The 15,828-nt window shown below is 41.4% G+C and overlaps 1 protein-coding gene across 1 annotated transcript in view; it reads left to right on the top strand.

Moving 5' to 3' along the window:
- The window catches only part of LOC124615580 (laminin subunit alpha-1-like), a 1,154,169-nt gene that overhangs the window by 553,107 nt on the left and 585,234 nt on the right, over nt 1–15,828 (top strand). The window contains exon 9 of the mRNA XM_047143565.1: nt 7,878–8,125. Coding sequence (XP_046999521.1) covers nt 7,878–8,125 — 248 coding nt within the window. The remainder of the gene's footprint in view (nt 1–7,877; nt 8,126–15,828) is intronic.

Raw genomic sequence — 15,828 nt, forward strand, 5'->3', positions numbered from 1 at the left:
TACTCAATGAATTAAAACATTGTGGCACTACTGATTTCTCTCTGGAAAGGATGGAGCCTTACATTTACAACAGAATGCAGACAGTTCCAGTAACAAACTGCACAATTGGAATAAAAATAAACCCAGACGAGAACAAACATTAAGTGTCAACTCTCATGATGTTTTGCACAGTGTCTGCTTTCTTTCTTAACCTCGTAAATAATCTTTCACACACATTAGAGAATTGTATAGAAGCAGTAATGTTTGTGATGCAACATTATTAATAAAGCGACCAGACTCACTTATACCAGATATAGCCCAGCTGGTTGGCAAACAGATCTACAGTTGGTTACAGAAAACAATGTTAAACTCACAAACACTGATAATATGCAACAGCAAATAAATGAGTACAACAGATGATGTCAGAAATAAACTTTAATTATCATACACAAAATGGTATTCTACATATAGCACTTTCCTTAGTGTTCAGCTGGTTAACAAGCTAAAATTCAGTCAGTGTTCCAATAAATTAATCGAGAAGTTCAGACTGGCAAGTTTTGCTCTTAGAAGACTATCTCATTATGCTCAAATGAAGAAAACGGTCTCTGCTTATTTGGCATACTTCCACTCCTTATTGTCATACAAAATCATCTTACGAAGCAGTTTGTTTACTGCATAAAACAGATAACTGCACTGTTCATAAGAGGCTTTTTCAAAGAGCTTGCACTTTAGTGGTATGTTTTACTAACAATAAAAACCAGGTTCATCTGAAGTGTGATTTATGCAGCTTCAACAAAAGATTTAAATATAATTTCCATTTACACTTGTCTAGAGGTGGGTCCTATATTCTGATCAGATGTCTTCAACAAACTACTGTACTATCTAATATATGGAAAGACACTGGGACAATGCAGTGAACATTCATCCAGAGTAGTCTGCTGGTGGTCACACCCACACAGAAAAACGAATGGTTATTTCACTACTACAGAGCAACTTCCGAGCTATCACTGTATGGCATTTAACAAATTTATGACCACGAGCAAGCTAATCATTCGAATGCACAGCCACTGGCCAACTGAGGTTGTGGGCCAAGCAGACCACCCAACTGTGCAGCATGCAATACAAGATAACAACAGTTTTCACAGTCCTTGCTTGCTGGATTTTCCTCCACTACCAATCTCAATTCTAGCTTTTGTGAATTGTGCAGCAGAGAAGTCACTGCAATATACAGGTTGATTCACGAAGATATGCAAATACACTCCTGGAAATTGAAATAAGAACACCGTGAATTCATTGTCCCAGGAAGGGGAAACTTTATTGACACATTCCTGGGGTCAGATACATCACATGATCACACTGACAGAACCACAGGCACATAGACACAGGCAACAGAGCATGCACAATGTCGGCACTAGTACAGTGTATATCCACCTTTCGCAGCAATGCAGGCTGCTATTCTCCCATGGAGACGATCATAGAGATGCTGGATGTAGTCCTGTGGAACGGCTTGCCATGCCATTTCCACCTGGCGCCTCAGTTGGACCAGCGTTCGTGCTGGACGTGCAGACCGCGTGAGACGACGCTTCATCCAGTCCCAAACATGCTCAATGGGGGACAGATCCGGAGATCTTGCTGGCCAGGGTAGTTGACTTACACCTTCTAGAGCACGTTGGGTGGCACGGGATACATGCGGACGTGCATTGTCCTGTTGGAACAGCAAGTTCCCTTGCCGGTCTAGGAATGGTAGAACGATGGGTTCGATGACGGTTTGGATGTACCGTGCACTATTCAGTGTCCCCTCGACGATCACCAGTGGTGTACGGCCAGTGTAGGAGATCGCTCCCCACACCATGATGCCGGGTGTTGGCCCTGTGTGCCTCGGTCGTATGCAGTCCTGATTGTGGCGCTCACCTGCACGGCGCCAAACACGCATACGACCATCATTGGCACCAAGGCAGAAGCGACTCTCATCGCTGAAGACGACACGTCTCCATTCATCCCTCCATTCACGCCTGTCGCTACACCACTGGAGGTGAGCTGCACGATGTTGGGGCGTGAGCGGAAGACGGCCTAACGGTGTGCGGGACCGTAGCCCAGCTTCATGGAGACGGTTGCGAATGGTCCTCGCCGATACCCCAGGAGCAACAGTGTCCCTAATTTGCTGGGAAGTGGCGGTGCGGTCCCCTACGGCACTGCGTAGGATCCTATGGTCTTGGCGTGCATCCGTGCGTCGCTGCGGTCCGGTCCCAGGTCGACGGGCACGTGCACCTTCCGCCGACCACTGGCGACAACATCGATGTACTGTGGAGACCTCACGCCCCACGTGTTGAGCAATTCGGCGGTACGTCCACCCGGCCTCCTGCATGCCCACTATACGCCCTCGCTCAAAGTGCGTCAACTGCACATACGGTTCACGTCCACGCTGTCGCGGCATGCTACCAGTGTTAAAGACTGCGATGGAGCTCCGTATGCCACAGCAAACTCGCTGACACTGATGGGGGCGGTGCACAAATGCTGCGCAGCTAGCGCCATTCGACGGCCAACACCGCGGTTCCTGGTGTGTCCGCTGTGCCGTGCGTGTGATCATTGCTTGTACAGCCCTCTCGCAGTGTCCGGAGCAAGTATGGTGGGTCTGACACACCGGTGTCAATGTGTTCTTTTTTCCATTTCCAGGAGTGTATTTTAATATGTTATTCTAAAAGTAAAACCAAGAAAAAAGTTCATATAAACATAGGTCCACAAATGTTAATTACAGAGTTATGGCCAATAAAAGATTTTGCCCGAAGTTTAGCAACTTCGGTAACATGAAGCCATTGCAAATCTGTTCGAGGTTAAAGTAAAGCAAGATTTCCATTTCTTTTGTTGTTATTGGTCTGGTGAATCTAATAAAAGAGGTCCCAGACTTGTATCCACATTATGTACTTGCATTATAAGTGCAATAGACAGAATTATGAGCAACCCTCTGAAACTGAAACGAGCAACAAAATCTGTTTATACACATGCAGCTAAATGCATTGAACTTGGTGAAGACATTTTTGAAAATACATTGTGAATGTATTGTGAAATTGTACTTACACTGTAAAACTTCCTTAGCACTGAGCTTTGTTTTTTCCAGTTCAACATTAATTCATGTGTGCTATGACGTTAACAAAAGCAGATTATCTGACATATTCATGCAATTTCAGTTAATGTTATTACCATCATTTTTCCAAAATTAAATTCTCTACAAAATGTGTTGAAAACTTTGTGCAATTGTCTGGAATTTAAGAAACAAATTGGGCCAAGTATATAATAAATCAAAAATTTTACAAAATTATGTCTTTACTTCTCTGGATGTTCTGGAAAACTACTGCAGATACATGCCTGGGACATATTTTATTAGATTCACCAGATCAATAACAACAAAATAAATGGAAATCATGCTTTACTTTAACCTTGTACAGTTTTGCGATGGCTTCATATTAGCGAAGTTGCTAAATTTCAGCCGAAAGCTTTTATTAGCCATAACTCTGTAACTAAACATTTGCAGACCTGTTTCACTTGTAGAATAACATATTAAAATATTTGCTTATCTTCGTGAATTACCCTGTATACTTCAACACCACAACTACTCTGCCCTCAGTCACTGTAAGCCTCCTGCCTCCACTCCTCTTCTCCTCTTCCAGCCCTTTACTAGCCTCTCCCTATTATTTTTCTACTCCAATCCAGATCACCCACTGTAAGCTTTCCTTCTCAGTTTATCTTAATGCACAACCAATAAGAAGCATTGATTGATTTGAACACTTGTGTAATGTCAGTACAGCTTAATTTTCTACCTTGGCATTAAAGCAGTAACTGTTCAACACTGAAGAGGAACATATTAGTGATCTTATAACATGTGATAGTAGTTTAACTTTTCTCTGAGTGTGATATCATGTTGCTTATTTTCATCTTTTGGTTCTTCAGTTAATGTTGCTTTGTTGGTTTCACAAAGTTTCACAAGCATGAAAGGCCAATATTTTCAAGGAATTAAGGTCCTTCACTTATACTGTCTCTGAACTGCAATCAAGTCCTTGGCTGGGCCTGTTATGCAGCCCAGGATCTTAATCAGACCATTACTACTTTGATTTCTACTGGTAACATGACAATGAGATCCAGTACAAAGAAGAAATTAATGCTCCATCCATTCTTGTCCTTTCTTCTTTATGTTGAAGCTATTAGAAATGAATAAGGTAATTTGTCAAGCAATTTTACTAAGTTTATTAATACCATACAGCTGCATGCTCAGAGAAGGCCGATTTAGCTGTCTACCTGAGATATTTAAATTTTATAATCTTAGTATTAAATGAACTATGAGAAGTTTCCATATAAACATTTCCACATTATCATAGAATGAAGTGAAATTTCAGTGCCGGAGTGGTAAAATATTTACAGAAGTTGAATGGTAGTTAATTAACAGCACAATTTAGAAAAGCTTGTTTTTGTCATCAAGAAGGGGCTTGTTTCAAAATCCTGAGTGTTCTCCTTCACGATGGAAATTTTCAGAACTCAATGAATTAATGAGCGCATAGTAGTGCCTTATGTGTTGGGTTCATGAATGCACAATCCATAAATGAGACACAGAACACCTGGTCAATGTTGTTATTAATAAAACATCTAGCTGAACTGAGCTGTGATCCATGACTTACATAGTTTCCTTTTTGCAGTTAATGATGCAGCAACTTCCAGCATAAGTTACTAGGTGTAATTATGAAATTACCGACAGTCAAAAACATTTTTCCTAGAACGGAATACCTGAGCTGACTGAGACAACCATCAGCCAACCAGCATCAAACCGAGGGATCACTATACAGATTGCAACAGTGAAGTAGCCATGCAACGAACTATCTGATTCAATTGCATTCAACCACATCCCTGAATTTAAAAGGAGGGAATTTAAGACACAGAGAGAAGTGTTGAAACAAACAGAGTAGCTCAGAGGAGGCTGCCTCTTAGTTCCCTCAAGATGTTGGTTTATAAACAGTAAATAGCACTTAATGCCCATCGTCAGGACATTCACAGTATGACAGTTTCCCCAGCCACTCTGGGATAGATGTCAGAGACTCTAAATTTCTTCACATAACGCAACATCAGAAGGTCATTTAAATTAAATATTTTTTCCACGTGAGCATTATCACAACCAGCACGTCACATTGCGCAAGAAACTAATCAAACTGAAGCACTGATGTCCCATTAATATTTCCAGATTATTTTTGCATCAGAATACAATGAAAATTTAAAAGGGGCATGGACTCTAAGAGATTGTAAACTGCATGTATAACTGACTGCCCATTCCCAAGGGGAGGTCTACATTTACATCTACATCTACATCTACATTTATAGTCTTAAAGCCAGCTTACAGTGTGTGGCAGAGGATACATTTAATATAACACTGTTGTTCCCTTCCCTCTTTTGTCATTCACAAATTGTGCATGAAGAGAATGATTGTTGACAAATCTCTATATATGCTCTAATTTGCCTGCTCTGATTTTTACACTTTGGTCTTTCTGTGAGAAAAATCTGAGAGGAAGCAACAAGCTATTAAACTCTTTTTGGAATGCGTGCTCTCAGAATTTCAGCAGCAAACCTCTCTATGTTGCAGAACACCTCTCTTGTAGCGTCCACCACAATAACTTAATAATCCACTGATTAACCACACCTCTCTTCATTGGATCTCCTTTATCTCGTCCACCAATTCAATCTGGTAAGTGTTTCAGACTAATGAACAAAACTCGATAATCAATAAAACAAGTATTTTGTAATCTCCTCTTGCATGGATGAATTATATTTCCTTAATATTCTTCCACTGACTCTCAGCATCTACTTTTTGCATAATTTTTTTATGCGGTCATTGCACTTTCAATCATTCCAGCAGGTACTCATACATATCTGAGGTTATTACTGTTTCCAGTGGTTTGTCACCAACATTCTAATCGAATAGTAATAGGTCTCTACATCTCTTTATGTGTAACACATTGCACTTATGTTCATAGACAACTTAAATCCACTGACAAAATTGAGGCAGTTGGTAAGGCATATTTTTTGACTGTTTGGATATAAGAGACATGTTTTCTCCAGTGGCTCATAATACAAAATCACCAAAAACGTAGTAAAACAAAAGGATCCGATTATTCGGGGGCACGTATGTTCGCATGCAAACCTACTGTGATGTGGTTGCTGTCACTGTGGGAACAGCTGAGCATAGCATTGTTGCACCCCTGTGCCACTGCATTCAGTGAACCCATATACTAGATGCATATCAGTTGTTTTTTTATCAGTAAACCCATTCAAATTGCCACAGATCACTGTTAATGGACAACTAACACTGCCAGAAAAACAAATCCAAAACAGGACCGAGCAGTACTGAATGCAAGCTTGAGAACTAAGAGTAAAGTAGGCCTCATTGTAGCCAACAGCAAGTACTGTGAGTGAATGGAACAAGTTAATTCCCAAACAAGTGCCACACCACATACCATTGATTTGCACTGTTTTTCAGATATGTTCAATGCAGTACTGTTTCAAGAGATAAGGAATCAAACAAAATGTAATTATTCTGTAATGAGGCACCATACACCATATGTTCCTTATACCAAAATGCCTAGAAAATAGTTATGGCCCTTTAACATTCCCTGTACCTTTAACTCTGTTGATTTCGTCCTGTTAAGGACATCTTGAGTTCATTTAGCTAGAATAGAGTCTTTCCTTCTCATCCTGTCGGGTATGTCTCCCTGACCTGGGGTTCTGGGCGACTTATGAACTGTACACCTTTCCCTAATTTTTTCCAGTCCTTTTCCTTCACCCCTTTTCGTTCCCCTTCAACTCTTCTGCTAGAAGAAGGAACCACTGGCTCCAAAAGCTTGTACAAGTTAAACGTTTTTGTGTGTGTGTTTTCCTGCCACCACTCAGTGAGTAGATCTTTCGTATACATCCATTTACATTGTAAATCCAGACTTGGTAAGTTTGTGTGTTTCTCATTAAATGACTGAAAGTAACCTGCACAACACAAAACCAGTCATACACTATGGATTTGCAATATATTACACAGACTTCCTAAAAAGCCAGTAAAAGCTTCAAATCAGTGAATACCAAACCAAAGCCTGACAGTGGATAACTATTAATCCAGATATTACAGTGTACTGTGTAAGCATCTGTTAACAGGATCAGCGTTTGACATGGCTAGTATCTTGCTATAATGAAAATTTCTCATGTGAGAGAATATTTGTGGTTTTCTGTCTCTGACAGTGACCAGAAATTAAAATAAATGTAAATTTCAGAAAGGGTTTGTATACACACACTATAAGGTGTTCCTCATCTATTTGTCAATACCATCACCAGGGCAATTGAGATTCATGTCATAATGGTATGTACTACCTTCCCTGAAAAGAAATCTGCCTCCTCTTTGTTGGGCCAAGTCACTACAATGCCCTGCAGCCCCTCATTTGAACACTCAATGCGGCTGCACATTATGGGGGAGACTGAGAAGGCAAGTGATATCCAGACCAAAGAGGGATGCTCTAATCTCATGTTCTGCTGTGTGGCAAACCTCTACAACCTACAGCTGCACTAACTCATCAATTTCCTCTGTACACAAATGTGAGATGGAGCACCCTATATATAGTCTGAATTTGGCACCAAGTGACTTTCATATTGTTTCACATATTAAAGAAGTAGTTGAAAGGTCTGTGTTTCATCTCAAAAGAACTACTGAGTACCATGATGACATCATTTATCAGAAAGGCAGCAGCCCTTATACAGAGGGGTTTGACAAATGTATTCGATACATTTGATGAATCTTTATGCCATTCACAATTTGCATGTGTGTTATACTTATCACCCAGTTCTAGTTCTTTGATTATCACAGTGGTATTACTTTGTTACAGGGAAACAATGGTTTGAAGATTGGTTACGGATATGAAGAATTCTATGAAACAAATGTAACAATTAGCATTCCATTACATGAAAACGGATGGTACCTTATCCCAGAGGAACTGAAAGATATTAAAGCTCACACAGCCCCTACAGAATATCAAGGGGCTGATGTCACTCGATATCAGTTTATGAGTGTTCTTTCAGATCTCAAGCATTTAATGCTGAGAGCAAAATATAACACAGATCAACAGAAAGGAAGGTATAAAAATTTCTTAATTTTTTGATGATACCTCTTCCCCTGAAGTTTTATATGGCACTACAGTTTTAGATAACCTTCCAGGAATTTTAAATATTTTTGTAATCTGTTACACCTTTTCTCAGTTTTCTCAAATTTTATCATCACATGGAAAAAGTATGTAAATAAAATTAACTTCTTTCTAACAAAATAGTTAATAGCTTTACAAATTTTTAGCGATGTGTTTTGTAAACAAAGAAATATAATTGAAATGTCTTAAATCTTTGCCACAGATGGTACTTTTGTAAAAGCAAACTGCACTAAGAACTAATGTAGACTCACCCCGGTTTATTCAACAATTTGAGATATGTTATAGAATGCTCCACCAGAGCAGAGCTATCTTTAAGCAAGCAATCCAATCAAAGTCCTGTTAGCATAGTTCCAGTGTACAGCCAGTGACTGAAAGAGTCTGAATAGTAAACACCCATAAACCAAGCCCATAGAGAAAACCAAATCAACAGGCCAGCCAGTGTGCACTTACACTGCATCAACACTGGGACAGAATTACAAGTGGCTCAGAACAGCCCTGGACTGACTTATATGTTGGATTCTGGTAGGCATGGCCTCATCAGAGAATGCTCCTGGTGACAAGTACCACAGCAGTCAACAGTAATGTTGTGTTAACTACTCAGTTTCCATAGTGATATCAGGTACCACCACTACAAATCCCCCCCCCCCCCCCCCCAATCACGCTCCCTCCTCCAACCACGCCATGACCACCAGGTGAGAAGGAGCAGGTGGTGTGTGATCCGGTGGAACTGCCACTGGAATAAGACAATGGATACACATCCATGTGTAAGTCTGGGGGCAAGATGCATCCTGGTAGAAGTTGTGTGAGCCACCACAGAACTGCAGTGTCTACCAGGTGTGGAGAAACAGGTGGCTGCTGACAAAGCAAAGACAAGGTTGACTTTGATGGCATCACAAAAGTTTGTAGGCAAAAGCCACCATATATATTATGGGCCCGTGGTGGGCAAAGATCATCGCATGGATACAGGTTGAGTGGGATCTTAATTCACAGGCCCACACAGGGCACCAATGGAAGGAAGAGGTCTTGGCAATGACACAAGCCACCAATGGGTGCAGTGTGTCCAAGTGGGTGCGATGATGGTGGCCCTGAAGCCACTCCTCCAGGCTGCATCCTTTGATCATGGTGGACCAGTAAGTTACCAGACAACTGCAGAGGGAATTGGGTGCAGTGTTAGGCATCATTTTGTTGCAGATCTGGGTCCTGACAGTCCAGGCAAAACATTCCACATGAATGTTGCAGGCCAGGTGAAAGGACACGGTATGAAGTTGCCCACTCTTGTGGACACAAAACTGTTTGAAGTCACAGGATATGAACGCCATTCCGTTATAGGAAACCAAAGTGTGTAGTGTGCCTTTGAGGGCAAAGATCTTTTGCAGATCCATGATAGGAGCAGCACAACGGACCTTGGACATTTGGAACACAAAAGGAAGTGAGGAGAAGAATCATTCACAACCAGTCACATGAAGCCCAAAAACAGTCCTGCGAAATCAAGGTGGATATGCTCCCGTGACTCCACAGTGTCAGGCCACAGAGAGAACTGCTGGGAAGTGCAGTTTGATGTGTCTTACAGGTGGAATATTGGAGGATTAGGTCCGTTATGACGAAGCCAGTGTTAGGCCATAACAAGTGCCATCATGTCAAACTTCTCATTTGGGACATGCACCAGTGGGCAATGTGCAAGAGGCACAGTGCATGCCTAGAAACAGAGGAAGGAATGAGGACATGGCAATGGTCCTCTTCTGAGACTCAAACAGAACCCCTTGGTTTAGGTACATTTGATTTCACCATTCCCAGTAAGGGCAAAAATCAGGGCTGGCCGATGTGTCTAGCCACCCGTTTTGTACAAAGTGAGTGAAGTGGTGTAAGACCAGGTCCTTGTCAGTGGCAGTGATGATGTTACATGGTGTTAAGGGGAAAACTGAAATGGACGTATGCATATCTGAATCAAGATGGAAACCCACCAATTTGTGTTAGTAAAAAGCTGTGCTGAGTCTCATGGGGAATCAGGACAGTGTATCCCCCTTTAGTGTGTAACATCACTGCCAACACTGTATAGAATAATGAAAATGGAACAAGTACAGCATGCAGCACTTGAGAAGATGGGTGGGTCAGTCTGGTAACCAATGCTTAGAGCCAAAGATGGTGAGTAAAGGTTAATAGTTCTTGACAAGATGATATTTCTGTCATTAAAAGAATAATTTAAATTTCTGGACAACATAGGTGATATTGAAGGCTCTTTCAATTTTAGATTTTGGAGTAGAGTTTCTGGGAGGCATATAAGATCTTAGAAGCCTATGCAATAGGGCATTCAGTGTCATTGGGGTACTTATGGAACAGGACTGTGCCTATACCATGGAGGGAAGGGAGTGGACACACATTGGATGCTACTAACAGTGGCAGGTGAGGGATACATGTTGTCAAGCACAGTGCCCACTGAAGGCATTCTTTGCAAGCCTAGGAAGCTTGTTCGCAGCAAGGTCAACATTCAAAACGTGCGACTTGGCATCATAATTGGTTCAATTTCAGTTAGGTTTCAAAGAAGCAGTCTTAATAGTTGATCTTAACCAGGAAAACTTGTACGGCTTTTACCTGGGTGGCTGCATGTTGTCAATCGCAACATACTCTACTGTTGGCTTAAGTTCAAGGGTGCAGAGTTTGAACCCCAAATACATCAAGGACACTGCATTAAAGCATACTTGCAGATTCCATTTGAGTCCAGTTGCTGTCTGTCTCTGGAACAAGAGTTTGAAGTTGTGAATGTATCCCTCTGGAGTCTTACTGTAACCAAGATATCATCATGGTAAGGCTGTATGTTATACTAAGCATTCAGTAAGCTTGTGATGCTGCATCTGAGGGAATTTGAAAATACACATCTGCGAATAACTTACTGTGGCCTCTTTTTGCAAGGTCATCTGAGGTTAGTAGGAGGTAAGCTCACACTTCAGTTTGTGCATTTATCATGACTTTAAAGTGACTGTATTGTCATAGTTCTACAGGGTTTCTGTACTGTTACCAGTGCGGTGGCCCATTGACCATAGAGAATAACTGAATGGGCAAAGACATCTTCACGAGTAAGTCTGTCTGTTTCTGTTCTGAGGGCGTCCTTTAGAGCCAGTGGCACTGTGCAAGTTTTGAAGAGGAGTGGGTTAGGTGCCACCTTACAAGTGGCTTGATATTCAAAGTCAGTTGCATTGCCTAACCCAGATGAGAAGTTTTGAGCATATTTATCACAAAGAGTGATGGTGCATGGTGCAAGGTCCTTTGGATCGCATGCCACATAATGCTTCATCAACCATAAACCCCAATGTGTGGAAAGAGTCTGCCTTAAAGACACTGTCCACTTTGAGATCAGTTACCACACGAAAATTTCCTGGATGAGTGACTTGGGTGTTTTAAGTGTGTAAAACTGAAAGTTTCCAAGCAAGGATACCTGATGACATTACAGGCCCAAAGGTCTGGCTTGGCTACCTTTAAGGATGGTGAACCTAAACTTGTTTCATCTCCACAGATTGGGGCATGTTTGCAGGAGAGCTGCTGAAACTTATCTCTTACAAGCATTCCTTTTTTACCAAACCCTTGACGTGTTACACACCAAAGGAAGCATGTGTTGTGGGCATGGTGAAAGAATCAATTCTTTACAACTAGGCAATGGTACTGCCATTAATGTGGTCCATCGCCATTGGTGTGGTTGTTGATAGCAGCATCTGGGCCATGGAGAAGGTGAGGGCCGCACCACAGATGGCATGACATCCCACATAGCCCTTGTCCGAGTACTGACTGCCACATCTTCTTCCATCATTAATAAACTCTGGGCTGTGTGGGAAGTTTCACAGGCTTGAACTATTTGCACTACTTTCATCAGAATAGGGTCCAGTTTCCTCAATGCATAGTTCCTCCATTCTGATTTGAGGTCAAAATCCACACTAACATCCCAGATCAGAGAGTAAGTGTAGTTCTCCATGCACAGACATTCAAAATTGCAACTCCTACTTAAGTCATAAAGGTCTGTATGTCTCTTCATCAAAAAATGTTCTTCTAATAAAGAAAATATGCTAGGTAACTCAAGTTCTATCAGATTCGTCACAAACTTGGCAAGCCACAATGTGTAACTGCAATCAGTGGCAATAAGTGCTCTGCTCTTCACTTTGTTCATTAGGGGATGAAAAAGTTGTAAAAATGAGTGGTACAGAAGACATACCTGCCCCACTCACTAATGCTTGCTCTCCCTGTAAAGTTACTGCTGGTAGTTCTTCATAGTTCTACATTAGAATGAGATTTTCACTCTGCAGCGGAGTGTGCACTGATATGAAACTTCCTGGCAGATTAAAACTGTGTGCCCGACCGAGACTCGAACTCGGGACCTTTGCCTTTCGCGGGCAAGTGCTCTCCTTTCTTTCAGGAGTGCTAGTTCTGCAAGGTTCGCAGGAGAACTTCTGTAAAGTTTGGAAGGTAGGAGACGAGATACTGGCAGAAGTAAAGCTGTGAGTACCGGGCGTGAGTCGTGCTTCGGTAGCTCAGTTGGTAGAGCACTTGCCCGCGAAAGGCAAAGGTCCCGAGTTCGAGTCTCGGTTGGGCACACAGTTCTAATCTGCCAGGAAGTTTCATATCAGCGCACACTCCGCTGCAGAGTGAAAATCTCATTCTGGAAACATCCCCCAGGCTGTGGCTAAGCCATGTCTCCGCTATATCCTTTCTTTCAGGAGTGCTAGTTCTGCAAGTTTCGCAGAAGAGCTTCTGTAAAGTTTGGAAGGTAGGAGACGAGATACTGGCAGAAGTGAAGCTGTGAGTACCGTGCGTGAGTCGTGCTTCGGTAGCTCAGATGGTAGAGCACTTGCCTGCGAAAGGCAAAGGTCCCGAGTTCGAGTCTCGGTTGGGCACACAGTTTTAATCTGCCAGGAAGTTTCATAGTTCTACATTGTTTGCATTAAAAGTAGTAGTAGTTTAATTGCTCCATGGTTGAAGAGCCACACTCTCACCTAATCAGAAAATGTTCAAAGTTGGATTTGCATGTGCCACAGATCCCAAACACATAAAGACAATCTACACTCAAAATTAACAAAGCCTCATCCCAGTTTATGTAACAAATTGACATAATGCTCGTTGGAGCAATATAAGCTATCTATAAGTAAGCAATCCAACCGAAGTCCAGTTTTTACAGTGTCAGAGTCCAGCCAGTTAGTAACAGAGTCTGAAGAGTAAACACCTATAAACTAAGTCCATAGTGCTAACCAAATTAATAGACCAACCAGCACACATTTCCATTGCATAAACGCTGTGACAGGATTACAAATGGCTTACAGGGAACTCCGTGAGTCGACGTCACATGTTCAATCTTTAGTAAGGCTCATTTGAAAGTGTTGTGTAGCAATTATGACAGGAAAAATATTAGCTACTTATGAATCACTATGTGCACCAGGAAAGTAAAATCCAAATATGAAAGTTAAAAGTGACCTTTTACTATTGCTCAAAGTAGTCAATCATTGGTTCCCATTTGTCCTGTTGTTGACAGCACCTGAAATGACCTCATAAAACAATAAACAGTTCTTTCAGATTCCACAGCATTTTCAAGGGAAGGGTTGAAGGTAAGAACACAACAGGAGTTATCCCTGCAGTTTCTTTCTGACCTAGCCTTTGGCCTTAGTTTCATATTGCCTCTCACTTCCTGTCCCATGTTCTTCATATATCTCACTACAGTCAGCCAAAACAATCTCTCAGCCCAACCGGGCTGTAGCACTAGTACACTATTGCCGTGTGTATGTACATGAGCAGTGTTACCATGTTCCAGTTCTTGTTTGGATGCGAACCATTTACTCGATACTTGCATTATACAATATGCCATTATTTTTAATCGTTCCTTTAAAAATATTCGAAAATTGATTACTTAATATACAGACAGAGGCATCAGTCATACCTTTGGCTCAATAAATATGTGAAAAGCATATCATAAGAACCAGTGATACAGAAAAATAACACAAAAGCTTCCAGTTACAGAATATTCATAATTAGCTGCAGGCAAATTGGTAGATATGATGCTCATGCACAGTCAAAGAAATTATAACAATTTCAGAAAAATTGGACCATTTATTCAAGAGAAAGAGCTTCACAAACTGAGCAGTCATTAACATGTTTATTCACCTCTGGTTCATATGCAGTTATTCAGCTTAGCATTGATTGACAGAGTTGTTGGATGTCCTCCTGAGGCATAGAGTATGCAATTCCATCCAATTGGATGTTAGATAATCAAAATCCTGAGTTGGTTAGAAGGCCCTGCCCATAGTGCTTCAAATGTTCTCAACTGGGGAGAGATCTGACAACCTTGCTGGCCAAGGTAGAGTTTGGCAAGCTTGATGACAAGCAAACTCTCGCTATGTGCAGGCGGGTTTTATCTTGCTGAAATGTAAGTCCAGGATGGCTTGCAACAAAGTGCAACAAAATGGAGCGTAGAATATCATTGACATGCCACTGTGCTGTAAGGATGCTGCAGATGACAGCAAAGTCATCTTGCGGTGAAAAGAAATGACACCCCAGATCATCACTTCTAGTTGTAGGGCTATATTGTGGGTATCAGTCAGGTTGGTATCCCACCACAGTCCAGAGTGGTGTGAGACATGTTTTAGGCCTGGAATCTCACTGACTGGAGTAGAATTGTCTTCAGTGAGTTCTGCTTTGAACCCCAATTATTATGAAAATCACAAGAATCTTTGGTACATTAAACATGATGGCATGTTGTGATTGGTGCTAATCTATGAACACTGACAACTGCGGGAATGACTTCTATATTACTTTCCATATGTGCATTAGAAGAAAAACAATCACTTTGTGAGAGAAAAGCCACTGCTCCTTCTCTTATGCTTCTTGCTAATGGTTTTATGTCATACTTCAAACAAAGCATATACATTGCACAAACCACTATTGGCTGTCTATATACTGGATAAATCAAGATCTCTTTAATACAGACATGAGAGTGATGTGGAATTTGCAACCTTGAGCCAATATATTCTGATAAATTGTGAAAGAGTTTTTGAATACTTGTGGATTTTCAGTTTCCTGTCTAATGTCCACCAGCAACCAGTCAGACTTGTGCCTCGGAGTATAAATCATTCCCAACCTTAGATAGGGATGGATGTATAGTCCATCGAGGAATTATTTTTGCTTCCAGTATTCCAGATACCAGCTGTAGTGGATCCTCCACTGCCAGAAACCACACAGCTTACTTCTGGCTGCAGACTTGTCGTGGGGCTGTGACTGACTGAATTCATGCTTTGCACACTCTGCTGCAGCAGCAACACACCATCAGCCCTGATGACAAGTACCAAGCAGAGTAGGACTTTATCTGTGCTGTGTGCTGCTAAATCATGGCACCCACTATAGTGGGAGATAACTCATAACAAATTTCATGCTACATTAAATATTGATAACATACAAAATCTCTGTGTGGCACTGTTGTAGCTGGTGATCTCTTACTGAGCTTTGATACCACATCATGCTCTTGGCTGTACAGCTGGACTATTTTTCCCTTGTTATCCAAGACATTATGAAATGATAATATATGAGGGCATATGCTGAAAAGTAATGCCTGCAAACTTTTTGTGAGAAATCTTTTAAAACTTTTTAAATATAACAAACGTTATTAACA

This window comes from Schistocerca americana, chromosome 5 (assembly GCF_021461395.2).
Source record: "Schistocerca americana isolate TAMUIC-IGC-003095 chromosome 5, iqSchAmer2.1, whole genome shotgun sequence".
NCBI classification, from domain to species: domain Eukaryota; kingdom Metazoa; phylum Arthropoda; class Insecta; order Orthoptera; family Acrididae; genus Schistocerca; species Schistocerca americana.